Genomic DNA, 25,726 nt, shown 5'->3' with positions numbered 1-25,726 from the left:
TTGAAGTTAGTTTAGTTTAGTTTAGAGATAGAGCGCGGAAACAGGTCCTTCGGCTCACCGAGTCCACACCGACCAGCGACCCCCGCACACAAACACTATCCTATACACACTAGGGACAACTGTTATGCAGCAACTCTACCGTTGCACCACCGTGCTGCCTACATACACGTTGGATGGCAGGGCTGTTGGTAGAACAGAGAGACATAGGGGTACCTGCACATAGTTCCCTGAAAGATGGCGAGTTGAACAGGTTGGTGAAGAAGACGTATAACAGGCTTGCCTTCAGTTGTCTACTATCACAATTGACTATTGGCAGTTAAATAAACATGCACCCCCCTTTAACAGCTGCAATGCTAGATGTTGAGACTAGATGTTATTACTCGAGAGCCTTTCATTGGGCACTGACTCATGGTATGCAGTTTTGAACTGGCCAATGCCTTTTTCTCTATTCCAATCGCTGAAGAATCCCAAGACAAGTTTGCCTTCACTTGGGAAAGGAGACGGCACACCTTTTGTCCTTTACCACAGGTGTATATGCACAGCCGCACATTGTGTCATGGCATAGTGGCCAGAGATCTGGACAGATCTTCTCTGCCCCCTGACATTAAAGTGGTACGTTGCATTGATGATATATTAATTTAGGGACCAGTTTCTGGGCATTCAGTGGGTTAAAGGAGATCTCATAATACCAGACAAGATAAAAGACAAAATCCTCAATATAGCGACCCCCACGAGTAAGCAGGAGGCTCAGCCATTTGTCGAGCTACTCGGCTATTGGAGGCTTCACATACAACATTTAACAACCCTGTTCCAACCCTTGCATGCCGTTATTCGAAAGAAAGCTTGTTTTGAATGGGGTCCCATATAGCAGCAGGCTTTTGAAACTGCCTAGGAAGCCCAGGCCCTGCCACTTGCTTCATATGTGGCACGTGCCCCATTTGAATGGCAAACCTCTGAAAATTCAGACATTGCTATCTGGAGTCTATGGCAGCAACAGAATAGTTGGACAATGCCCCTAGGATTCTGGTCATGCAAGCTGCCAAATGCAGCCACTCATTCCGCACCTTTTGAAAAACAGCTGCTGTGCTGTTACTGGGCACTGGTAGGAATGGAAAGACAGACAGGGGATGACAAGGTCCTCCTGCGACCGGACCTTCCTATCATGACGTGGATTCTTTCCGCGACCCCCACCAATCGAGTTGGCAGTGCACAACAAAGTTCAATTGTTAAATGGAAATGGTACATTGGTGAAGGAGCTTCGAAAGGGGTGGGTGGTGTCAGCAAGTTACATGAGCAAGTTGCTGAAAGCCCCCAGTGCAGACCTGGCCACAGTCCCTAGCTTGCCTGACTCACCAATTAAATGGCTCAACAATGACATGCACGGTTGACCAACGGGTCTGCTGTATGGAAAAATGGAAAGCGATGCTGGAGGGCAGTAGCTTTTAACACTAATACACAGACTATTTTACAGCAACAAGCCAATATGCAGAATTGGTTGCAGTCTACCTGATACTGGAAGAAGAAGACAAAAAGCTCATATCTACACTGACTCCCTTGCTGTCGCTAATGGCATTACTATTTGGTTACCAAAGTGAAAGGATGACTGGAACATTGCAGGAAAGCCTCTTTGCGGCAAGACGATCTGGAAGAGATTTGGTAGAAAGCCCGATGCATGCCCATTATTGTCTATCATGTGGATGCATACATGAAAAATGACTCCGACATGACTTTGCACAATAACACCATGGATCAGATTGTGCAAGTAAAATTGGTAGAAACCATTGAGGAAGAACAGCGTACTTTGTGTATGGGCACATGTGACCTGTACATTAGGCTTTCAAGGAACTGTAAAGTGAGCTAAACAAAGAGGTCTGTCACTCTCCTTTGGCAAAGTTAGAGTGTGGGTTTCAGTCGTACACACGGTTTGAGAGAGAACTGCATTGAAATGTGGACACAATACCAAATATCTGATAATGCAAAGGAGGATATAAAAGTATGTATCGATTTAGTAAAGGGGACAGTGAGAAAGTGGAAAAACGCGGGAAGAAGAATGGAAGTCAGGATACAAAATGGAGAGAGCACAGAGGCACAAAGGTGGAGAGTGTCAAGAAGCACTAAAGTAGGTACAGTGCAAGACTGAGATCTTTGTGGATTGAACATTTAGGAGAGATTCACACTTCAGCTTGAGATTGTATAGAGACAGAAGGAATGAATTATTTATAGGCAGACTAGGCACATCAGGCAGGTAATCCAGGAGTCTTCTCAGTCTATCTCCCTCACAAAAGCTTCCCCCTTTTGGATAAAGCTGAGGGTGATAGTTCCTCAGTGACTACAGTCAGAACTGGAAACGTGCAATCGTCATAGGTTCAGCTGCACAGGAGAGGAGAAAGATGAATGAGAGAACAATTGAATATGACATTCAATTATTGGGAGGAGAGATCAACAATTCGGTGGATGCCGCATCTGTGTCCAAGATGAGGTGTTTCATACCAGGACATCCGAGATATCCTCATTCTTTAGGGAACAGGGGTTCCCCTCTCCCATCATAGATGAGGTCCTCGCACGTGTCTCCTCGGTACCCTGCAGCTCCGCTCTTGCTCCCCCTCCTCCTAGTCGCAACAGAGACAGTCACCCTCATTCTTACCTTTCTCCCCATCAGCCGGAGCATACAATAAATAATATAACCATATAACAATTACAGCACGGAAACAGGCCATCTCGGCCCTACAAGTCCGTGCCGAACAAAATTTTTTTCCCCTTAGTCCCACCTGCCTGCACTCATACCATACCCCTCCATTCCCTTCTCATCCATATGCCTATCCAATTTATTTTTAAATGATACCAATGAACCTGCTTCCACCACTTCCACTGGAAGCTCATTCCACACCGCTACCACTCTCTGAGTAAAGAAGTTCCCCCTCATATTACTCCTAAACTTCTGTCCCTTAATTCTGAAGTCATGTCCTCTTGTTTGAATCTTCCCTATTCTCAAAGGGAAAAGCTTGTCCACATCAACTCTGTCTATCCCTCTCATCATTTTAAAGACCTCTATCAAGTCCCCCCTTAACCTTCTGCGCTCCAGAGAATAAAGACCTAACTTATTCAACCTATCTCTGTAACTTAGTTGTTGAAACCCAGGCAACATTCTAGTAAATCTCCTCTGTACTCTCTCTATTTTTGTTGACATCCTTTCTATAATTGGGCGACCAAAATTGTACACCATACTCCAGATTTGGTCTCACCAATGCCTTGTACAATTTTAACATTACATCCCAGCTTCTATACTCAATGCTCTGATTTATAAAGGCTAGCATACCAAAAGCTTTCTTTACCACCCTATCTATATGAGATTCCACCTTCAAGGAACTATGCACGGTTATACCCAGATCCCTCTGTTCAACTGTATTCTTCAATTCCCTACCATTTACCATGTACGTCCTATTTTGATTTGTCCTGCCAAGGTGTAGCACCTCACATTTATCAGCATTAAACTCCATCTGCCATCTTTCAGCCCATTTTTCCAAATGGCCTAAATCACTCTGTAGACTTTGGAAATCCTCTTCATTATCCACAACACCCCCTATCTTGGTATCATCTGCATACTTACTAATCCAATTTACCACACCTTCATCCAGATCATTGATGTACATGACAAACCACAAAGGACCCAACACAGATCCCCGAGGCACCCCACTAGTCACCTGCCTCCAACCCGATAAACAGCCATCCACCATTACCCTCTGGCTTCTCCCATTCAGCCACTGTTGAATCCATCTTGCTATTCCTGCATTTATACCCAACAGTTGAACCTTCTTAACCAACCTTCCATGAGGAACCTTGTCAAAGGCCTTACTAAAGTCCATATAGACAACATCCACTGCTTTACCCTCGTCAATTTCCCTAGTAACCTCTTCAAAAAATTGAAGATTAGTCAAATAATCCTCCGACATTTTCGCCAGCTCCAACGGGATCCCACCCCAAGTCACATCTTCCTATCTCCACCTATTTCCGCCTTCTGCAGAGAACATTCCCTCCTCAACTCGCTGGTTAACTCATCCCATCCCACCTAAACCACCCCTTCCCCAGTTACTTTCCACTGCAACCGCAGGAGATGCAACACCTCTCCCTATACCTCGTCCCTCGATTCTGTCCAGGGACCCTGACAGTCCTTTCAGGTTAGGCAGAGGTTCACTTGTACCTCCTCCAACCTCATCTACTGTATCAGTTGAACAGGGTATGAACTCTAATAAGACCAAACGTAGACTGGGCGATCGTTTTGTTGAACACCATCACTCAGTCTGCATGAATCTACCTGATCTCCCGGGTACTAAACCGTTTAATTCTCCTTCCTATTCCCACACAGACCTTTCTGTCCTAGGCCTCCTCCATTGGCAGAGTGAGGCTAAATGCAAATTGGATGAACAGCATCTCATATTTTGCTTGGGCAGCTTACAGCCCAGCAGTATGAATATTGATTTCTCCAACTTCAAGTAACCCCAGCATTTCCTCTCTCTCCATCCCTCTCCCACCCAAGTCGCACCAGCTCGTTTTCACCCAACAAACTTTTAGCAATGGCCTGTTTCCTTTATCATTGTTACTTTTTGCAAATCTTTCATTCATTGTTCTATATTTAGCTTCATCATTGTCTATATAGCTCGTTTCCATATCCCGTGACTTTCAGTCTGAAGAAGGTGTCTTGACCCGAAATGTCACCCATTCCCTCTCTCCAGAGATGTTGCCTGTCCCGCTGAGTTACTCCAGCATTTTGTGTCTATTTTTTGTGGGTGCGATATTTTGGATGTACATTGCCTCCCTGTGTCAGGAACAAGGATGTCACTGAATGGTTACAGAGCAACTCTGTGGGTGGGTGAAGAATGACAAGTTATAATTGAATTTGATACCATGGAATGGAATAGAATACTTCATTATCACATGTGACAAGTCACAGTGAAATTCTTTGCTTGCACACCCAAGGTATACAAATAGTGACCACTGACGGCACTGACAAAGTATGCCGACTCCTCCTTTGTTCTCCTCCCCCTTCCCTCACAGCAGTACCCCCATGCCGGGTCCTCCATTGTTCTTCCCTTCCCCCCCTCATGACGGTTCCATCAACATAGTTCGGAGCAATGAAGGTCTGAAAGCAATCCTGTTTGAAAACAGTGGAAACCAAAGCAAGGAGAATTTAAAAGTACTGGAAACAAACTCAGAGCTTAAAACATGGAACTAGCATTCAAAGAGTTTGGACACAGCGGGACAAAGTTGTAGCCATTTTAAAAAGAGTGGGGACAGAGATTCAAAGTGTTTAAACATAGCCGAAATAGTCACAGTGGAAAAGTGGGCTGGAGAGTTTAAAATGTCCAATAATTGTATGGGGACTAGAGTAAAATAAGCACACTGTAAATAGTAGGCTTTCATTTAGTTTAATTTTCATAATTAAAGGGCAAATCATGGTAGGAGAGCTCACGCCCACTGTATGCTCCACCTGCCCTATCTCGGCAATCAGGGACACTTCTGCCACATGAGCAGAAAATGTACTGTATGCAACAGTTACTGGTAAAATGCATGATAGAGGCATGATAAAACTCTGTGAATGAATTCATTATGGACTATCCATGATGCTGAAAAGTTCATGCATAGCACATGTACGGATGTAGTTTCACCATAAATAATGAGCATACAGACAGGAAGGGAAAAGGTAACATCCGGTCACCGGGGTAGATGTCCCTCCTCCCCAACAGATATAATGCTTTGGATATTATTGGAGAAAATGTTTTTTCAAGGGAAGGTAGCAGCAACCAACCTCGTGGCACCAAATTTGGATTTTCTGCTCACGAAGGGAGGAAAAGAAATGGGTTGGTGGGGAAAAAAAAACTCATGAGGGAAGCGAAAGTTATAGTCACTACTAGTACTAGCCTTTCACAGTCATTAGAGTGATCATATCATCGATTATGCACGTACTGCACTTTATTCAGGAACCGGGAGTTTTAACAATGATTGTGGATATCCTACTGAACAATAATAACGCACTAAACAATATAAACGTATGTTGATAGTTAAATACTATACGTTATTACAATTCTTCTTCTTGAACACAAAAGATTTCTGTAGTATACAGGATCTCAATTTCCTGTTGCATGACATAAAATGTTCAATACGACATACAAATATCAGCAAAGATTACAGCATCTGATGTCTCTCGTTTCACCATAACTATTGTTAAGACAAACAACACAATTACAGAGTGAATAACTCATTTCAAAAATATATTGACCCTGGATAATCATCCTTGAAAGTATCCCACCACTGATGGAGCGTAAAATCTATCTTAGTAATTTAGTATATTTCTCCTAGATCATGTACTGGCCGCATCCTTAGGAACTGCGCAGAGCAACAAATGGGAGCGTTCATGGACATCTTTTAATTAAAAACCCGTTCCGAGGTACCCACCTGCTTCAACCTTCAGCCTTGATCCACTGCAGTTCATCTACCACCACAACAGGTCCACGGCTGATACCATATCTCTGGCACTACACTAATCCTGGAACACTTGAATAAGAAGGACACAAGAAGAATGTGTTCTCACCCCCCCCCCCCCCCCCCCCCCCCCCCCCCCCGTACACTCATGACTGTGCAACTAATTATTAATCCAAATCAATGTTCAACTTTGCAGATGACACCGCCAAAGTGGGCCGGATATCAAATAATGATGAGATGGAGTACAGGAAGGAGATTAAGACCTCATAACCTGGTGCAGAGCCAATAACCTCTCCCGCAATGTTAGCAAGACAAAGGAGATTATGATTAACTTCAGGAAGCAAAGTAGCATGCACAAACTGGTATACATTGATGGTGCTTAAGTAGAGATGGTCGAAAGCTTCAAGTTTTTAGGAATAAATATCACCGACAATTAGTCCTGGACCAGCCACATCGAAGGTGTGTCCAAGAAAGCACATTGCGGCCTCTTCCTTAGAAGGCTGAAGAAGTTTGGCATGCCCCCAACAACTCTCACCAACTTCTACAGAAGCACCAAAAAAAAGCATCTTCTTGGGATGTCGGGACTCTTCCTGAAATGTTACCTTGCCATGTCTTCCAGAGATGCTGCCTGACCTGTTGCACTACTCAAGGACTTTGTGTATTTTTTGATAAACCATCATCTGCAGTTCCTTGTTTTTATCATTTATCAATTGAATACAGTAACTTTTCTGACTTACCCTGCAACTCGCTCTCCCAATATGTTGGTGATCCCCATTTATTCAATACAATTGGTAAGCTACAGAACTACTCAGAATTGGCCATTCAATACGGGTTCTGAAAGGTCTTGGGTATTAGCTCTTTGACCTTCTTTCTTAAAATCTGCACTGAATTCAGCCAAAATGTAACAAGCAGGTTTCAGGAAAGAATGTAAAGTTAAAAATATACATTTATTAAAACATCAATAATGCAACTGGTCTCATACTCCTCTGCTGATCTGGGACTCTGGCTTGCAGCAGTGGTCTCAAGGTTCTTGGCACCGTACTGGATTCCATTCCAAGGAGAGGTCCCGTGAGCTCGATCGCAACATGCACATGTATAATCAGTAAGCCCTCGATATTTTCTTAATGTACAAACAGCACACAGCACTATTTTAAAACTACCTATCTCCCCTAATGCTGAAAACAGGAGTTATTTATTAGTTCATGTGATATGAGCAGAATTGGGCCATTTGACCCATCAAACCTACTCTGCCATTCAATCATAGCTGATCTCTCTTTCCCGTCTTAACCCCATTCTCCCGCCTTCTCCCAAAAACCCCTGACACCTGTACTAATCTGGAATCTATCTATCTCTGCCTTAAAAACTCATATGTCAGGCTGTTATTCATCGATTACAGCTCGGCATTTAACACAATCATCCCCACCAAGCTGGTTACAAACTCGCAGAACTGGGTCTCTGCGCATCCCTCTGCAATTGGATCCTCGACTTCCTAATTCACAGACCACAGTCTGTTCGTATTGGTGGAAATGTGTCAGCCTCGATAACAATCAGCACGGGAGCACCTCAAGGCTGCGTGCTCAGCCCCCCACTGTACTCCCTCTGTACTCATGACTGCGTAGCCAGTCACAGTGCGAACTCCATCATCAAGTTTGCTGACGACACCACTGTTGTGGGACGTATCACTGATAGGGATGAGTCAGAGTATAGAAGAGAGATCGAGCGACTGTGCATATGGTGCCAGCACAATAACCTGGCCCTCAACACCAGCAAAACCAAGGAACTGATTGTGGACTTTGGAAGGAGTAGGATGGGGACCCACAGCCCCATTTATATCAACGGGTCGATGGTTGAAAGGGTCAAGAGCTTCAAATTCCTGGGCGTGCACATCTCTGAAGATCTTTCCTGGTCCGAGAACACTAATGCAATCATCAAGAAATCTCATCAGCGCCTCTACTTCCTGAGAAGACTACAGAGTCGGTTTTTCAAGGAGGGCTCTCTCTAACTTCTACAGGTGCACAGTAGAGAGCATGCTGACCGGTTGCATCGTGGCTTGGTACGGCAACTTGAGCGCCCTGGAGAGGAAAAGACTACAAAAAGTAGTAAACACGGCCCAGTCCATCATCGGCTCTGAACTCCCTTCCATTGGGGGGATTTATCGCAGTCGCTGCCTCAAAAAGGCTGGAAACATCATCAAAGAACCACACCATCCTGGCCACACTCATCTCCCTGCTACCTTAAGGTAGAAGGTACAGGAGCCTGAAGACTGCAACAACCAGGTTCAGGAATAGCTACTACCCCACAGCCATCAGGCTATTAGACCTGGCTCGGACAAAACATTGATTATTAATAACCAATCATCTGTTATTTGCACTTTATCATTATATTTATTCATGTGTGTATATATTTATATTATAGTATATGGACACATTGATCTGTTTTGTAGTAAATGCCTACTATGTTTTGTGTGCTGAAGCAAAGCAAGAATTTCATTGTCCTATCAGGGCCACATGACAATAAAATCACTTGAACTTGAACTTGAAATATCCATTGACTTGGTCTCCATGGCCTTTTGTGGCAATGAATTCCACAGATTCACCACCCTCTGACTAAAGAAATTCCTCATCTCACAACATCCTTTTATTCGGAGGCTAGGACCTCTGGTCCTAGATCTTATATCAGGTGGCAAGCTAAAATCAGTTGGCTCTGGCAAGAACACATTTTCCTTAACTTGGTACTTTATGTCACAAAATACTATCCTGACAGGTTGCATCATGGCCTGATATGCCAATTGCGTTGTACAGGAACGCTGGAGGGTGCAGAGTGGTGGACGTTGCCCAGCCAAGAGAAGGCATTGACTTCCCAACCATTAAAAGCATCTACTCGGGTGTTGCCTTAAGATGGCAGCATGAAAGATAACCAACATCTGGGCGACGCCATTTTCTCACTGAGCAGTTATTGAGCAGGAGGTTCAAAAGCCCTAAATCCCACACCATCAGATTCAGGAGCAGTTAGTTGTCTCCAACCATCGGATTCTTCAATCAATCTGCAAATCCTACGTCGGTTACATGACACAATGGTCCACCTCTTACACTACAATGGTTATATGTTTTATCGCAATTTATTTTTGGTTTTGCAGTCCTTTTAAACACTTTCAAATTTTAAATATATAATTTATGTTTCAATGTGTTGTCTAAGTCTACACACCTGTGATGCAACCAGTGTACACACCTGTGATGCAACCAGTGTACACACATGTGATGCCACCAGTGTACACACCTGTGATGCCACAGTGTACACACCTGTGAAACCGCCAGTGTACACACCTGTGATGCGGCCAGTGTACACACCTGTGATGCGGCCAGTGTACACACCTGTGATGCTGCGCACCAGTGATGCAGCCAGTGTACACACCAGTGATGTGATACCGCCAGTGTACACATCTGTGATGCCCCCAGTGTACACATCTGTGATGCCACCAGTGTACACACCTGTGATGAGGCCAGTGTACACAGTGTGAAGCCCCCAGTGTACACACCTGTGATGCCACCAGTGTACACACACCTGTGATGAGGCCAGTGTACACAGTGTGAAGCCCCCAGTGTACACACCAGTGAAGCCCCCAGTGTACACACCAGTGATGCCGTCAGTGTACACAGTGTGAAGCCTCCAGTGTACACACCTGTGATGAGGCCAGTGTACACACCAGTGATGGCTCCAGTGTACACACCTGTGATGAGGCCAGTGTACACACCAGTGATGCCGCCAGTGTACACACCAGTGATGCCGCCGGTGTACACAGTGTGAAGCCGTCAGTGTACACACCTGTGATGCGGACAGTGTACACACCTATGATGCGGACAGTGTACACAGTGTGAAGCCGTCAGTGTACACACCTGTGATGCGGACAGTGTCAGTGCACACACCTGTGATGCGGACAGTGTACACACCTATGCTGCAGCCAGTGTACACAGTGTGACGCCTCCAGTGTACACACCTGTGTTGCGGTCCAGGCGACTCTGAGCTGAGCAACCAACGTTCACACAGCGGAACTCCGCCGCCGCTCTAAGATTTTTGAAGCCAACTGTCGCCGCTGTCACGTGGCGCCGCGAGCGGGCGGGCGGAAGCGCGCGGTCCTTCCCTATGGCGGCCATGCAGCGCGAGCTGCCGCTGCTCCCCTCCACCGCCCCGTCCTGCGACCCCGCCACCGCCCCGCACTCGCCGCCCGCCGGCTTCTGGGCCGCAGTCGCCGTGTGGACGGCGAGGCCGCAGGTGGCGAACCGCCGGCTGAGCGGATGCCTGCTGCAGGCCGAGCGGGAGGTTGACTGCTCCGCCTGCGGCAGCGCTGCTGCGGGGCTGCGGGAGGTGTTGGCCGAGCTGCTGCCGGGTCTGGAGGCCGGGGCCGGGGCAGGCCCGGAGCTGCTCCTTCCCCCGCGGGTCGAGCTGTTGAAGGTGGTGCTGCGGACCGTGATTCCCAAAGCCGGAGCGGCCACCTGCACTGAGATAGTCCTCCAAGGTAGAGTGCAATCGCCCCCTCTTGAGCCGGAGAGCGATTTTCATGTCATAATGTGATCAGAATTTAGGCCATTCGGCCCATCAAGTGTATGCTCCGCCATTCAATCATTGCTGATCTATCTCTGCCTCCTAACCCCATCCTCCTGCCTTCTCCCCATAACCTCTGACATCTAGCAATGTTATATAACATTTTGAGATTTTAAAAATCAAGTCTGCAATTTATCCCATCATATAAAGCATAAAAAGAAGTTTAATTTGACACCTAATTCACTTTCATATCTTCAGTATTAAAAAAGTTATGACCATTTTCATACTCAGAAATTAGCATCTTGCTCCCTTATTGCTTTTCCATTGACTTAACACAAAAGCTGTGATCGGGGACAATCAAAAGCCCATAACTTTCTTAACAATTAAGAGAACTGAAAGAAATGTTCAGTTTTTATAGATTGAAGTATTCTGACACAAATATGAAACAATCTTACTTGGATGACTTGAAATTAAAGCATATAATTAGTTAGTTACCTATTTGTAGCTAATTACAAAATTCAATTACTAGATCTAAACATCTATCCATTTCTTAAGAAAAGGTTAACATTTTTAAATAGTCCAAATGTCCAAATAACATTCACACAAGAATTCACAATATAACATGATTTTTAAATCTCATTGTCATGACCAGGCCAAATGGAAGGAATTTAATGTTTAATTCCCGTAAATTAATGGGTATTTTTATCAACTTGCGAGTGAGTTTTTGTGGAACGCGATCAATTGGAACGTTGCGGTTGCAGTGAATTTAAACCCCATATCTGCAGGAAAAACACTGCCTTATGGTGCCAAAATCACATTTTTGCCAAGGAAATTTTGATTAAAGTCATTCCAAGAAGCAAGTTTATATGTAAAGTAAACGACTTGCCCCATGTTTTGTCCCCTACGTGAGATCCGTCCTGTTGTAGGCGTTGAGGGCGTTAGAAGTCGTTTTTTTATTTTACTCCAGCGATTAAACTGTCCCGCAATTTTTTTTTAAACTTCCGAGAACTGAAATCGGATGATTTTTCTGCATCAGCTGGCAGGCCGAGGAAATCCCTCGGACAGGCAGGAGAAAATGGCATTTTAATCCCGCCCCTCCCCCTCAAAGGCGCCAAATGGCCAATGGCAGAACTGCAGCGCCGCTGAAGGTAAGTTTTGTTACATCGCTACGACATCCCTACTAATCAAGAATCTATCTCTGCCTTAAAAATATTAATTGACAGCCTTCTGCGACAAATAATTCCACAGATTCACCACCCTCTGACTAAAGAAATTCCTCTCATCTCCTTCCAAAAGGAACATCTTTTAATTCTGAGGCTATGACTTGACCTCTAGTCCTGAGGCTCTCCAGTGAGTGGAAAAATCATGGGAAACTCTCCACCCTCCACTCGATCCAAGCCTTTCAGGCAAACGCCTCCGTACATGCGGTGAGAATGAGGGTTGAGAAGTTGTTTCTTCCCCCCCCAATCCCCCCCAACTCCTATCTCACCATGCAGGCCTCAGTGCAGTCACCTTATTTAGTTGATCCGCAGCTGTCCATCGTGGGTTTATAACTCAGGTTGTTTTGCTGGTCTTTTGCACAAAAGTCTGCTAGATTGCCAATGCACATGTAGTGTTAAAATAAACATCAGATAGTAGTATCTCCCTTCTCTGAGACAAGGAGACTGCCTTTTAAAATCTGTTCCAAAGATTGACCACCAACTATCCCTTTCTGAATCACCAACACATATCTACGATCAATACTCAGGCTAGAAACATACAAACATAGAAAGTAGGTACAGGAGTGGGCCATTCGACCCTTCAAGCCATTCAATATGATCATGGCTGATCATCCAAAATCAGTACCCTGTTCCTGCTTTTCCCCCTTATCCCATTATTCCATTAGCTCAATGGGCTATATCTAACTCTCTTGAAAACATCCAGTGAATTGGCCTCTACTGCGTTCTGTGGCAGAGAACTCCACAGATTCACAACTCTCTTGGATAAAAAGTTTTTCCTCATCTCAGTACTAAAAGGCCTACCCCATATTCTTAAACTGTGACCCCCCGGTTCTGGACTCCCCTAACATTGGGAATTTTTTTCTGCATCTAGCCTGTCCAATCTCTTAAGAATTCATGATCCCAGAGTGAGCTAATACAGTTCATTCCTAATATCTTGTTCCAAAGATCTGTCTTGCTATGAACATGAATTACATTCTGACCATCTGCTATTCCAATTCTCTATCTTCCTTGAATGTCTTCTCTCCAGAATCCCTTACCCACTCTCATCTCCACCAAAAATGTCTGTTATCAAGCTGGTGGAATAATGCATTATCTGAAGACTATGTAATGTAATGTGTTATTCCTGCGTTTGACATATTGGAATCGTGAATGCACATACTTACTCATCCCACCAAACTTTATATTCACTGAAATATAAGCTAGGGGCAAAAAAAAAAAAACAGTATGCCAATCAGCTCTTGCCAGCTGTGCTTTTCACTATTTGTAGTTGATCTTCTACCTTGGTACCATTTCCTGTAATTTCCTCACTTCCCTCAAGTTTTTTACTGTCAAAAATTATTTCATCATCTTTTGTGAAAAATTTACCCCTCATGTCCTTTTATATTTTTCCCCTCTCACCTTAATCTTGTGTACTCTGGTTCTTGACTGGTGAGGAACTGCCTTGAATGACCAACCCAGTATTTTAACACACATGATCCCTGGGTTCTAAATTCCTCATTCGTCTACCCTGTAAAGATTTCTACAGTTCTTTGAGCTCATCTCCTAAGCACTTGGCCCAAATCTGCTTTTTGACAAAGTTACCATCCCAAAAATCAATCCGGCATACCAACAATCTCAGGTCCTTCAATCTTAAGTTTGTCCTCCTCATGGTAAGGAAATTAGATCTGTATACAGTATCCCAGATGTGATCTTGCTAGCATTTTTAGTTTGCAGAAGCAGCATGGAAACAGCCACTGAATACATGCTGACCCGTTCACTAATTCCATCCTATGCATTAGGGACAATTTACAGAAGCCTACAAATCCGCACAACTTTGGAATCCGGGAGGAAACCAGAGCACTAGAGAAAACCCACATGGTCACAGGGAGAACGTATAAACCCCGTACACGCAGCCACACATAGTCAGGATCGAACCTAGGTCACTGTAAGGCAACAACTCTATTGCTGTGCCATTGTGCCGCCCAACAATTGAAGTAACACACAAATGTCAATGTATCATTTGCGTTAATTGCTTGCTGAACCTGCATGTAATTCAGTAATTCATGTACAAGCCCTCCAAGGGTTTTTTTCTCAACCACAATTGATTTTGTTCTCTCATCTTTTACAAGTGTTCACTCATCTTTTACAGTGGTATTCTCTGCCACAGAAATGAAATTCTTTGGCACAGAAGATAGTGGAGGCCAATTCACTGGATGTTTTCAAGAGATAGTTAGATTTAACTCTTAGGGCTAAAGCAATCAAGGGATATGGGGCAAAAGCAGGAACAGGGTACTGATTTTAGATGATCAGCCATGATCATATTGAATGGTAGTGCTGGCTCGAAGGGCCGAATGGCCTACTCCTGCACCTATATTTCTATGTTTCTAAAATATGCATATTTTCTGCCAAAATAGATTCCTTCACAAATGTTCCATCTATTTAGTTTTATATTCAAGCTGCCATAACTGTAGCCATTGATTGAGTCTGCTTAAGATTTACTACAGACTGCAAATGGTGAAATATGGAGCAACCAATCTGCTGGGGGGGGGAGAAATTGTTGATGTGTTGAGGTGAAAACCTACATTGGGACTGAGAGTGTAAAGGGATGTACCTTGTCAGACATTTTGAAGAGGGTACTTGTACTCTCTCTACAAGTATAAGAAAAGTTGGAATACACTTAATGTAATCAGGAGGGCAAAAAGAAGACTTGAAATTGAGCTGGCAAGCAAAGCAAAGGAAAATCCCAAGAGATTCTACAGGGGTATAGGGTATATTAAAAGTAAAAGAATGGCTAGGGAAAGAATAGTCCCCTTAAAGATTAGCAAGGTTCATCATTTACAACCACAAGAGATGGAGCAATTAAATGAATACTAATCTATTTTTACTGAGGAGAAGTTGGGAATTGGGGTATAGGAGTTGTGATGTCTGTGATCATATCTGAATTACTAAAGAGGAGATATTGTCAGTTTTAAAGCATATTAAGGTGAATAAATCCTCAGCATCTGACCGAGTAAATCCTCAGACCTTGTGGGAAGCTACTGAGGAAATTGTGGAGGCCCTTGAAGACATAATTGCGCAGTGAATGGTAGGGCTCTGAGAAATGCAGAGCAGAGTGACCTAGGAGGAGTCCAAACACATAGCTCATTGAAAGTAGTGTCAGATCGGGTGGAAAAAAGGCTTGGCATTGACATGACTTTCATCAATCAGCATAATAACTATGTAGGTTACACAAAAAAGGGAGGTCAGGTTGCATTATATAAGATGTTGGTAAGGCCGCATTTAAAGTATTATGTTCAATTCTGGGAACCATGTTATAAAGTATTAATTCTGGGAACCAGAAATAAGTTGTCAAGTTCGAAAGGGTACAGAGATTTATGTGGATGTTGCCAGGAGGGTCTGAGCTGTAGGGAGAGATTGAACCGGCTGGGACTCTATTCCTTAGAGTGTGGGAGGATAAGGGGTGATCTTTTTAGAAGTGAGAAGAATAGATCAGGTAGATGCACAGATTATCTTGCCCAGAGTAGGGGAATCGAGAACCAAAGGATATAGGTTTTCATGGTGAAGGAGGAAAGATTTAATAGGAATCTGAGGGGTAACTTTGTCACATAAAGGGTGGTGGGTGTATGGAACAATCTGCAAGAGTAGGTAGTTGAGGCAGGGACAAACTGTCCAATTGTTTAACAAACAATTGGACAGGTACGTGGATAGGACAGGTTTCGAGGGATTTGGACCAACTGCAGGCAGATGGGACTAGTGTGGATGGGGCATATTGGTCAGTGTGGGCAAGTTGGGCCGAAGGGCCAGTTTCCATGCTGTATGACTCTATCTTTAGTCACAGTTGAAGTTCCAAAAGACTAGAGGGTGGCTAAAGTTGCACTGTTTTTTAAGAAGGCCAGCAAGAAAAGGCCAGTTAACCTGACATCAGTGGCGGAAAGTTGTTGCATGGGATTCTTAGGTTCAGTATCTACTGCCATTTGGATAGGCATGGACTGATTTAAGTATAGTCAGCATTATTTTATGCATGCAAAATCGTGTCTTGTAAATCTGATAAGATTGTTTTGAAGAGATCGCCAAGAGGTTTGATGAGGGCAGAGCAGTGATCTGTATGAAAAGAAAAATCACTGTACCTTGGTACATGTGATAATAAAGAACCATTGAACTATATGGGCTTCAGCGAGTACTTTGAAACATTTTGTTTTATCAATAGCATCAGTTAATATGTTTTTATTTTTTAATTTGGTGTTCCTTTTCAATGGCTATAGGTCATTGAGAGGAAATGGCACAAATTATATTATTAAAAAAATTGAGCAGTTGATCGGAAGCGATTTGATTTAGGTCTCAGACGCAAGCAAGTGGTTGTACATTACTGTTGCTGCACCTTTTCTTTTGAAGAAACAGTATGCTTTCGTGCGTTGCAGATTTTCTAAACAACACAGCAACATTTATACCGATAGATGGGCAGATTGCAGAAAGTTGTACATTCAGGAAGAACAATATGTACAGATTAAAACTTCGACACGATAAAGAAGATGAATCATCATGGTGAGTTCTCAATGAGACAACAGTATCAGTACTGCAGAAAAATAAGTTAAAGGCTAAAAGTACCCTTTTATTGAAAAGAACGGAAATGTTTCTTCAGTGGCAGAATCCTCATTTACATATACTAATTTTCCACAAAACCTAAATGGTGGCCTGATAGTGCAGACGTTTTGTCTTGATAATAGCCTGGAGAATTGCGTGTGTGCCTTTTTGTTAGAGCTGAGGCAAAAACATAAAGAACCACCTTTGGTAGATGTAACCAAACCTATTGAAATTTCTCAAAATATAAGGGTTGGCTTGATTTTATGAATTGCAGACTTGAGTTTTGCTTGCTGGTGTGATCTAGGGAGCGTTCAGCACTAGCGTTACATTTATTCATTTTGTATTTTTTGTCGGAAGATCACATTAATAACTAGACATATTTTATACATTGTACGCGATACGATAAAAATGTATTAATCCCCGGAGGGAAATTGGTCTGCCGGCAGTCATAACACAAGGTGTACAAAACCTTGAAATTAAAAGTGAAAACAAAATGAAAAAGACAAGCAACTGTTGTCTGGCTGCTGTGTGCACAGCACCTTCACCAGCACAAATGAACAAACAAACGCTGACTTATCCCATGAGCAGAGAATTCTAAACGAGAGTGTCCCCCCACACCATGACCCCCTTTGTTCTCCCACCGTCCAACACAGCGGTCCCCCCCAAGCCGAGTCCTCCATTGTTCTTCATGGCGGTCCCCCCACCCCCACGCTGGGTGATAATTATTAAAAGAGGGGGGGGGGGGGGGGTGGGGGGGGGGGGGGTAGTGGACTTCGGAAATGATGCAACTCTTGTAAGATTGTGAAAGATTGACAGAAACACTGAGATTGGGGAAAGAAAACCAATTCTTCTGAAAATATTTGGTGCAAGTATGATAAAGCTTAACTGTGTGTTTTGTTATGCAACAATCTTGCACACATCTTAAACTAAAAGGGACAGGGCTGGAAACATTCAACAGGTCAGGCAACATCTGCAGAAAGGGAAACAGATTGTGATTTGGGCTGACGGTCTTTTGTTAGAAAGGGAAATGGAAATAGGTTAGTTTTAACTTGCAGATAAACTGTGAGGAGGGGTGACCAGGGCACGATCTCAAGCTTGCATTGGAACTCAATAATAATGCAAGAACCACAGACGAGACAGAGTGAGAGTCGGAGAATTAAAGTGGACAGCAACATAACACTGATTCAGCTCCTGTGATTCATTAGATTCAGTGCATTCCATGTTCAGAGTGCTCCCCCTGAACATTGGTGAAACTAAATGCAAATTAGGTGACAATTTTGTTAAGCACCTGTGCTCAATCTCTCGGGACAATTCTGAGTGTTTTGTTGCTGTCTATTTCAATCACCCATCCCTCATCCACTCTGATCTATCTTATCGCCTATGACCTGTATTGTTATAAAGAGGCTTATTGCAGTCTTAAAGAAACTCATCTTCCATTTGGTCTTTTTTGTTATGGGATACAGGACGGAAACAGCCCCTACGACCCACCAAGTTCATGCGGACCATCGATCTGCCTTTCACACAAGTTCTGTTATCTCACTTTCGCATCCACTCCCTACACACTAGGGGCAATTCACAGAGGTCAATGAACCTGTAAACACGCATGTCTTTTGGATGTGAAAAAAAATGGAGCAAACCCATGTGGTCACGGGGAGAATGTGCAAACTCCACACAGACAGCAACCGTGGTCAGGATCCAGCCTGGTTTTCCAGCAATGCGAGGCAGCAGCTCTACCAGCTGTGCCACATTATGTAGTTTTCCAGATTTGATATCGAATTATTTAAAAAAAAAATATGCTTTGTAAATGCTTTCCAGCTATTTCTGCTGTAAATTATCCAAAAGTGATATTGGCTTAATTTCCCCTCTCTCCCTCTCTTATTTGCAACACATACTAATTTGCAACACATACTTTGCCCTCTGCCAAAGTCGCGCACCAACCACCAACCTGGACACACTGCAGCAGAGCCACTGTCATGCCACTGCCGATCGGAACGCCTGTTGATGTTTAGTAGAGAGTAGAGTGTTTAATTTGTTCATGATATATGTATTTTTATTTCTATTTATTTTTTACTGCACACTGAATGGACACTGGTTGAGCAATGTTTTTTTGTTTCCTCTGGGTATGTGAGTACTCGGGAAAATGACAATAAAGATATACTACATAATTCTCTGGCATCCTTGAATTATCTCCATTAACAACTGATCATCACAGCGGCCCTGCCCTCAATCTATCACAAACATTTACATTGTCTTATCTCTCACACCAATGCAACTTAAAACTTGTCTTTGTTTTTGAATTCCAGCATCTATAGTATTGTTAGATTCTTGTTTGTATCTTAAAACTGCCATATTTTTCTTCAGTATTGTAACAGTTTTTTTAACCCCTGTGTTAAAGGTTTATTTCCATTTCCATATTGTATCCTGAAGAATGGGATGCGGATGGGATTTTGTATCCCAAAACAGCATGGCTTACAGATGTTTTACTTACAAAGATTGCGAAATGGTCTGCAGAGAACAAGAAGAGTTATTTTAAGAGCACCCTTTCTCTCATTCCTGTGGAAAAATATAGTCAATATTATCATAATTTGAAAGCAAAATACAAAGAAATAGTCAAGGTACAACACTGAGAAAAATAAATCTGAATAACCTTGGTGTGTATGTGTTACTTGAGTTAATTTAATGGAGCATTGTCATTGTCACTTCATCCACTATATGTATAAAATACTTTTTTATAAAGCACTGATAAGATCTTCTACACATGATACCAAAACCAGAGCTGCCAAGTAGTACAGATTTTCCGTATTTTGTACGGAAATGCGATAAGAATACTGATGTACGATTTTGTGGTTAAATACAGATTTTAAATACGGAGTTCAGTTCTGTCTGAAGAAAGATCTCAACCAGAAACCTAACTCATTCCTTCTCTTCAGAGTCGCTGCCTGTCCCGCTCCAGGTTTAAGCAGAGCACTGTCAGTTCAACAAGTGGGAATTTTAACGAAGCGCTATGGGGTCACAGACTGTTCAGGAAAATTCTCGTATAACAATGAGTCTTTGGAATTCTCTTTCTCAGTGGATGTTGAGCCTTTCATTATTTTTCAGGCAGTGGTAGAATTGTGGATAAGCCTAGTGGTGAAAGGTTACTAGTGGGACTGCAGTTACATTGGGATTGGCCTTGATTTTAAAGAACGGTGGGTGGGCTCAAGGGGGAGAGAGGGAGGGAGGGAATAAGAGAGGGGAGGGGGGGGAAGGAAGGGGAGAGGGAGGGAGAAGGGGGGAGGGAGGGAGAGAGAAAGAGAGGTGAGCGAGGGAAGGAGAGGGAGGCTTCCAAAATGGCTTCTACATCATCTGGTTCTGAAATCAAGAAGCAGCCATTCACACAGCAATATACAAAGAGATGGCAATGAATGCACTGTCAAGTAAGGTGCGTAGAAGACATGTCAATTGGTAGCAAAGTTATGTATTCTTGTACTCTTACATGGGTATGACAGCACATATAAAAGAACATTTTACAGCAAAATGGCACCGTAAAAATACTGATTTCCTCAGCAAAATACTAATTTTCAGGTACTAGAATACTGAAATGCTCTGACAAAACTTGGCAACTCTGCAAAACAAGGGCTATAAATTAAAGTAAGTTAGCACAAAAATCTTTCAAAATAACCTCTCAGTCTTTCATTAGCTTTTTGTGAAAGAGACAAATGTATATATATTTTTCTGCGATTCAAACAAAATCAGTTGTTAAGCCTTCGCTCACAGGATGTACAAACATGTTATCAAATTTATACACGAGCCTCAAGAAGACATCCAATCTAGAAATCCCAATTCCTAATGAAGCAGTTAAAAATGTTTGGAACAGGTAGACTTTCATACTGAACAGAGCTCAGTGAATATTTAAAAAAATATTCAAACACTGTTCTTGTAATACATATGATTTTAAACCACTATCCTCATGAATATCAACATTATTTTTCAAGAAAGGGAAAGCAAGGTATTGTGTTAGCATAGTACCTATTATTTCAAAGCACATATTGTTAAAATATATCAAAACTGTGGTATAACATTAGAATTAAAGTACAGCAGGACAAATTGTGCTTTTAATTGACTGCTTTTATGCGTCATTTTTTAATGGAGTGAATCAAAGTCATTTAAAAAAGTTAAAGTTGGAAAAAAAACTTTTCTGGCAATTCCTTTCCTCAGGGATCCTAGATAATGTCATTTCAATCAAGATTTTTTTAAGCGTCCTGATTATACCAATTTGTGAGTAATGTTATGTACCTGCTTGTATTAATGAGGAGTCCAGAATCAGGGGGGTCACAGTTTAAGAATAAGGGGTAGGCCATTTAGGGCTCAGATGAGGAAAAACGTTTTCACCCAGAGAGTTGTGAATTTGTGGAATTCTTTGCCACAGCAGGCAGTAGATGCCAATTCACTGGATGTATTCAAGAGAGAGTTAGATATAGCTCTGAGAGCTAATGGAATCAAGGGATATAGGGAGAAAGCAGGAACGGGGTAATGATTCCGGATGATCAGCTATGATCATATTGAATGGTGATGCTGGCTCGAAGGGCCGAATGGCCTACCCGAATGCACCTATTTTCTATGTTTCTAATAAGTTATTTGTAGCGCATAATTTCACATTGAAATATCACCTTGTTCTTGTCTGTTAAGTGTTTATGGCTGCTGGGTACTGGCATCTTCCTAATATATTTTTCTTTTCAATTTTATTTAGATTTGGCCTGAAGTTACAAATCCTGAAAAATTTGTTTATGAGGATGTCGCCATTGCTACATACTTATTGGTAGGGTGATATTTCACATTTCACAAATTTGGATATCTTGGCCGAGGTCGGGAATGTGTTCCAATAATTTGTACATCTGTTTGTGCTAGTGAATAATGTTTGTTGTGATCATGAGTCAGGCAGAAAAGGATTGACCTACTTTCTACTGTTGCCCGATTTCATAAAAACCTCTAAACTGAACACAGTTTGTGAACACAGTGAATGGCAGGGTTCTGGGGGAGTGTTGTAGAGCAGAGTGCAACTGCATGATTCCTTGAAGGTCGTCCAAGGTAGGTCAAAAAGGCTTTTGGCACATTGGCCTTCATCAGTTTCAGTATTGAGTATAGGCTGGGGCCTATTGCAGTTGTTGCAGTTGTATAAGACATTGGTGAGAATGCATTTAGAGTATTGTGTTCAGTTCTGGGCACCATGTTATAGGAAAGATGAGGGTGCAGAGAAGATTTACAAGGTTGTTGCCAGGACTCGAGGGCCTGAACTATAGGATAGGGAGAGATTAAGCAGGGTAGGAGATCAAGCAGGAGATTAAGCATTCTATTCCTTGGAGTGCAGGAGGATGAGGGGTGATCTTAAGTGTATAAAATCATGAGAGGAATAGATCGGGGAGATGCATAGAGCCTCCTGCCCAGAGCAGGGGAATCAAGGACCAGAGGACATAGGTTTAAGGTAAAGGGGAGAAGATATAATAGGAATCTGAGGGGTAACGTTTCACGCAAAGGGTGGTGGGTGTATGGAACAAGCTGCCGGAGGAGGTATTTGAGGTTGGGACTACACTAACGTTTAAGACAGACTGTACATGGATAGGACAGGATTGGAGGGATGTGGACCAAACGCAGGCAGGTGGGACAAGCGCAGTTGGGACATGTTAGCCAGTGTGGTCAAGTTGGGCCGAAGGGCCAGTTTCCATGCTGGATCACTTTAGGACTATGAAAGACTTATAACTTTTGAAAGATGGGGGCATATATTTGTAATGTTAAGTAAGCCAGTTGTTGCATATGTTGATGACCTGCTGTGGTAATTGGAAAAGTGAGTGCATCTAGGACATTTCTGAGGCAGAGTTCATTTGCGCCACAACCAACCTCATGAAGCACCTTATTACGCTGAATATGTGCTATTGGACAGCAGTCATTGAGCTAGGTCACCAAATTCTTGGTACGTTCAATGTCTTTTTGAAACCATTTGGAACCTCAGACAACAGCAGTGAGAAGTTGAAGGTGTCCTCAAATACACCAGCCAGTTGGTCCATCCTCCAGAATCTTTTGTGCTCTGCCAGGTTTATCATCAGGACCGGATGCTTTGCATGGATTCACTTTCTTGAACGATGCTCTGATGCCAAGCTCAGAGACTTGGATCACAGGGTCGTCAGGGGCTATGGGGGCTTGTGTAATCATTCTCCCCCTCAAACCGTGCATAAAAGACATTGAACTCATCCGGAAATGATGTATCATTGCCACTTATGCTATCCAGTTTGTCTTGTAGGAGGTACAATCCCTGCCATAACAGTTGAGCATCCATCTGTGACTTTGGCTTAGCCATCATTTTAAACATTTCATTCCTGTCATCAATTCAGCATTTGATACTCTTTATATGAAGAATTAATAAATTTATATATGCTGTGTGTTATGTTGAAAATGAACCACTTCTCAATTGATCCCAACTTTTCTAATTCATCAATTATTATTGCATGGGTGTTTCTCTTCAGGGCAGCTGCACTCGTCCTGCTAATTATGTGCTGTCTCTGAATGTCAGCGTAACATAATACATGTAGAAGGATCTTCGTTAAGAACACCAATGTTTATTGGATTTATGTTTAAAAAAAAATCCTTTCCCATTCATTCTGCTAAAGTGGTTAATATCATGCTTTAATCATGCTGAGGTGCAAACTGCCCAAGTGAAATTTGAGGTGCTGCTCCTCCAATTTATGGTGGTCCTCACTCTGGCCCCATATTTCAGCACCTCAGCACCTCATATTTTGCTTGGGCAGTTTGCACCCCAGCGTTATGAACAATGACCTGTAATTTCAGATAGTCTCAGCTCTCCCTCAGCCCACTGGCTCCACCTCTTCCTTTCTTCCTCCCGCCCCCACCCTCACATCAGTCTGAAGAAGGGTTTAGACCCGAAAAGTTGCTTATTTCCCTTGCTCCATAGATGCTGCCTCACCCGCTGAGTTTCTCCAGAATTTTTGTCTACCTTCAATTTTCAGCATCTGCAGTTCATTCTTAAACATCTTAACTATCACTGATGTGACTGCCTCCACCAGCACTCTGGTTGCACTTTTCTGGCACCAACCGTAGTGTAAAATATAGCCTTCGGTATTTTTAGCTTACAGTAAGAAAAATAATCTTATAACTATTAAAATAACTTTTATTTTTGAAAATACTGCAGGAAAATTAACTTTGATATTGTGAGTCTGAAACTCTCTAGCACCTAGTCCACATTCCCCATTAACATGTATTTTATAGTAGTTTATCTTACACTAATTTCATATGGATCACCATAGATTTAAATTATTTCTCATTCTAAATGCATTATATGCAGTTTAACACAATTTGAATGAGTATCATTAATGCACTGTCATGGCAAACAAAATTATGTCTTGATAAGTGACGATAAGTGTCATCAGGGACTGGACTGTTTTTACTGTTATTATGTGTGAAATGTTTTAAGTTTCATGTGAAACGTCTTCTCAGGTTGCACTGTACAACTGTTGCTTTGCCAGATGACAATAAAGGTTGATTGACTGATTGATTGATTGATTGATTGATGTGATATTTCAGCAGTACTGTATGTAGCCTTGTTCAAATATCCACCTTACTTGGTGCATTAACGTTTGGGCACAGCAACATAAGAGGAAAAATATTTCTATAGTGGTAGTATACTGCACATTTCTCTCGATGGCTTAATTATGATCTAATGAAAGTTGAAAACGTTTAATATAAAATAAACAAATTAAATCATGTGGCTGCAAACGGTCTGCACATCCAGTGGGAATCATGCTTTTAGTTGGGTAACTGATTAAATGAATGAGGTACAAATGAACCATTATCTGATCACATGGAAAAATATACTTGAAAGATGGTAACGTTGCTTTTGTTCCTGTTGTACAATATAACAATCCTGAAGTTTACTTCAATGTTTTTTTTCATGTGGCTATGGAAATATATTTTCACTTTATAAATAGAGTGAATTAGTACCATCTCCAATGATAAGATATTCTCTTCTTCCATATGTAATAGGGTTGCAATGTAAGATGTTACATCAATATTTTAATGTGTTTCTACTAAAATACAGTTTAATTTCCTGCAACAAATGAAACTGTTTTAATGCTGCTGGATATTTCAGATCCTTTGGGAAGATGAGCGAGCTGAAAAAGGCCTGACTGACAAACAATACTTTATAGATTTGGGATGTGGAAATGGATTACTGGTTCATATCCTGACAAATGAGGGGGTAAGTGAATTTGAGCTAACTATACTTCGTATTGGTAATAGGAGGTTGTTTAAAAATATTGTCTGCTAAATGTAAGATTCATAATTGTTCTACACTTTATGTTTAAAATATTGAAAGGGGATAATTCCAGGATAAATTAATCATGATTTATTTTGTCAATTAAGAAGCTTGTGGTGTCGGTGTTAAGCCACTAAGTGATGTCCATTCACATAGGTCCACTTGATATCTGTAAATTTAATAAAATACATCTCTACCTGATTTGTTAGATTGAGAAAGTAGTATAAAATTACAACAGCTGAAAATAAATGGGGTACATTTTGCTATAAAATGATGGGGGGGAGGCTAACAATGTTCATTTTTATTTATGGGCATATATAAATGTAAAAATCTGGAAGTTTGAAAAATGTAAGCTACACTGCTTTTCTATAAGCTGCGTGAAAACAGCATCCTGTCGTCTCGTTTACTTTACAAATAATTTGAACAATGTAAATTTCCTATAGAGACTGCATGGCCTGAATTTCCCCCCAGCAGTGAGCTTTAAATGTTTTCTCGTACAAATTGCCATTGTCAGCCTGCATCCCTAAGCTGGACTGATTCTTGTGTGACAACTCATCCAATAAACAACTATAGGGGGGAAAAAAGTCAAAGTGCTGGAGTAACTCAGCGGGTCAGGTAGCATCTCTGA

At 42.2% G+C, this 25,726-nt stretch overlaps 1 protein-coding gene across 1 annotated transcript in view; it reads left to right on the top strand.

Moving 5' to 3' along the window:
• Nucleotides 1–10,515: 10,515 nt before the first annotated feature.
• The window catches only part of trmt44 (tRNA methyltransferase 44 homolog), a 32,633-nt gene continuing 17,422 nt past the window's right edge, over nucleotides 10,516–25,726 (top strand). The window contains 5 exon segments of the mRNA XM_055645278.1: nucleotides 10,516–10,990; nucleotides 16,634–16,757; nucleotides 19,192–19,411; nucleotides 21,526–21,594; nucleotides 24,934–25,041. Of these exon segments, the coding sequence (XP_055501253.1) occupies nucleotides 10,618–10,990; nucleotides 16,634–16,757; nucleotides 19,192–19,411; nucleotides 21,526–21,594; nucleotides 24,934–25,041 (894 nt within the window). The 5' untranslated portion in view covers nucleotides 10,516–10,617.

The sequence above is a fragment of the Leucoraja erinacea genome, chromosome 1, assembly GCF_028641065.1.
Source record: "Leucoraja erinacea ecotype New England chromosome 1, Leri_hhj_1, whole genome shotgun sequence".
Taxonomy (NCBI): Eukaryota; Metazoa; Chordata; class Chondrichthyes; order Rajiformes; family Rajidae; genus Leucoraja; species Leucoraja erinaceus.
The sequence above is the reverse complement of the archived record's forward strand: the minus strand, read 5'-3'. Positions and strand labels throughout refer to the sequence as shown.